The 2866-nt window shown below is 39.4% G+C and overlaps 1 protein-coding gene across 1 annotated transcript; it reads right to left on the reverse strand.

Moving 5' to 3' along the window:
* Positions 1-679: 679 nt before the first annotated feature.
* Positions 680-2860, reverse strand: LOC134197897 (trichohyalin-like). Its single transcript, XM_062667250.1, has 4 exons — positions 2827-2860; positions 2503-2769; positions 2407-2442; positions 680-1678 (listed from the first exon to the last, which is right to left on the reverse strand). Exons 1-4 carry the CDS (start codon positions 2849-2851, stop codon positions 1005-1007), a joined length of 1002 nt encoding a protein of 333 aa, XP_062523234.1. The 5' UTR covers positions 2852-2860; the 3' UTR covers positions 680-1004.
* Positions 2861-2866: the final 6 nt, after the last annotated feature.

Consider the following 2866-nt stretch of genomic DNA (forward strand, 5'->3'; position numbering starts at 1 on the left):
AAACATCGGCGGCATGCTCTTCTTGTATATTATCAGGTGCCAAAGTCACGTGCAACCACTAACGTCACTAATGTGGTTGTAATAATACTCTTAAAAGTAAGTGGCGTTAGAATGGCGCTAGAGTAGCGTTACACTAATCATAATCATGATTAGGCCTGGTGTAATCACTCTCTTAGTTCTGTGTCTTTGTTGTCATTCGGCATGGGCAATCCTTGTAAAATTATGAACTCTATGAGATCCGTGAGCAATGTTTACTTTTTCACAATTAGCTTAGCTAGCCCAAAAATTACCGAACACACATACCTAAGAGGGTTTCCAGGCAACGCGTCAACGTGCTTATCTATGCCCCTGGCTCAAGCCTTTCTTACTCATTTAGCAGCAGCGCATTGAAACGTTATCTCTAATGATACCTGTGTGTGACTCGAGTTGTATTGTTGACATAGCAACGTGCGTCATTGCAACAATTTAGCGCCTACTCTACCATGGTCCGTGGTCGTCGTCGCTCTTACTAAAAGAGTATCCCTACAGTTTCACGCGTTGGGTAATTATCAATCTAAATTCTCTCCAATTAAAGTGTAAAATAACTACGCTCGGCAAGTATGGCTCACATAGGCGCCTCAATTTAGAAGTGTACGTAGGTAATAGAGTCCTTCATTGTAGAATGCAAGATACTACTACACCGGTAAACATGTTGGGTGCACCCTAACCTGTGCTGCACCTAATGATGCAGTACACAGAGATAGCAAACACGTGACTACCAGAAGGTCCAAAACAACAAAAGATAAAATGCTAAGCAGTTGATTTGTTCCAAAATACGCATGCTTCAATATTTCATCAATTAATAGACAAACTAACAGAAATTGGTCAGAAGTTAGAATTTAGTTTAGATGAAAACTATAACTACAAGCTAATACCAGCGAATCTTACCCCTAGTAATTCAAAAACCTCACTTGAAGTTTAACCCAATGCACTAAAACTAAGTTTATCTAATTGCAAATGTTCCTTCAAAATTTCATCAAAATCGTAGAAAAGAGAAAAGGGAGCATGAAAAGCAAGAGTTGTACCTTTCCATCATCAGTCTCCTCAAGCAATCCTTCCGTGTCGACAGCTTCAGCTATGGCGTGTTCCCTTTGTAGTTGCTTCAGTCTCAATTCCTTCCCTAGAAATTCATTTTGTTGCTGTAGAGCTTCAATCTGTCTTCCCTGCTCCTCTCTTTCATTTTCATTTTGTTGCTGTAGAGCTTCAATCTGTCTTCCTAGCTCCTCTCTTTCATTTTCTTTTTGTTGCTGTAGAGCTTCAATCTGTCTTCCTTGCTCCTCTCTTTCATTTTCTTTTTGTTGCTGTAGAGCTTCAATCTGTCTTCCTTGCTCCTCTCTTTCATTTTCTTTTTGTTGCTGTAGAGCTTTAATCTGTCTTCCTAGCTCCTCTCTTTCATTCTCATGTTGTCGCTGTAGAGCTCCAATCCGTCTTCCTAACTCCTCTCTTTCATTTTCTTTTTCTTGTCTCAATTCAGCAATTTCTCTGCTAGTTGCTAAACTGTCTTCTCTCAACTGTTCTACCAGTTTCATGAGCTGCCGCACTAATTGCTCATCTCCCTTACTCTCTGATAAGTGATGGCTTGCTGCTGCTGCTGCTGGTACTGTTGCTTCTTCTACTTCTTTTACAAGTGAACATACATCTAATAATTTCAATAAATGAAAGACAATTACTGGTAGTATAATAACAATTCTATTGCAGTTGCCAATTAAAAGCACAGAAATTTCCCTTCTGTTTATATTAACTACTAAATAGCATAACGTTTGGTGCAAATAAATGTAAAAATGGTTAAACAAAACCGTAAAAACGCAGCACAATCAAACTACATACAGCATTTGCTCTGTCCCACCTGTTGTTAAAATAGTTCTAATCCATTGTAATATAAACATTTATCAGACTAAAATATTGAACTAAACTGCCATCACATCAGCAAAGATTTCCTGCCAGTAGGCAATTTCCACCTTAAAGCCGCTATTTCACTTGACTTTGAGCTACGGTTGGAATGAATATCAGACGCAAGAAAGTTCGACTCCAACTGATCTGGAATGGACTACATCCACTACATATTACCATTGCACGTCTTGCAGCAAACATTCACGCATCAGCATTGAAAGCAGTAAAGCTGAAATAGTACAAAAATGCTAATTCTCACACTGTTTAATAATGATAGAAGGGCTTTTCACTCGTACAAATACACATGCAAACGTTGCGTGCACGCATGATACTTTGTATTGTACAAAACGAAGCTCCGTCCACAGCAACCATATTTAATGCAAGGCCACATAAATGTATGCCACATTTTACTTCATGCTAATCATTGACTTAATTTAATAACACAAATCATGTGAGTTGTCTACAAACATCACTTACCACTGTAGAAACGAGATTCTTCCAACGCTGCCTTCACTGCAACAAATCAAACTGTAATTCTGTAAACAAGTAACAAACTCCTTTGCTGTTTCTTACCTCCTGGCAAATCATCCTCCACAGACCCCATAATAGATATTTTATCAACTGCTGTCACCAGACGAGCAACAGCTCTATATTCTCCGACTTCTTTGCGTTTCGTCATGTAGACAGCTAGAAGTTTGCCAGAGTATGTGTGACCTTCTGCTGCCATATTCACTTGATCAAACGTTAGACCGACTTCGAGCCCTAATTGCAGATAGCGAGGTGCCCCGTTATCATTCACAACGCGAAATAGCTCGGCAGGGTGAAAGCGAGCTATACCCACTAAACATCATAAAGCAACTAAATACAAGAAATACTACGCGTATTCATGTCATCCACCTTTCTGAGGCTTTTGAGTTTGCATGCGCTCATCCAGTCT

The sequence above is a fragment of the Corticium candelabrum genome, unplaced genomic scaffold (genome assembly GCF_963422355.1).
Source record: "Corticium candelabrum unplaced genomic scaffold, ooCorCand1.1 SCAFFOLD_80, whole genome shotgun sequence".
NCBI lineage: Eukaryota > Metazoa > Porifera > Homoscleromorpha > Homosclerophorida > Plakinidae > Corticium > Corticium candelabrum.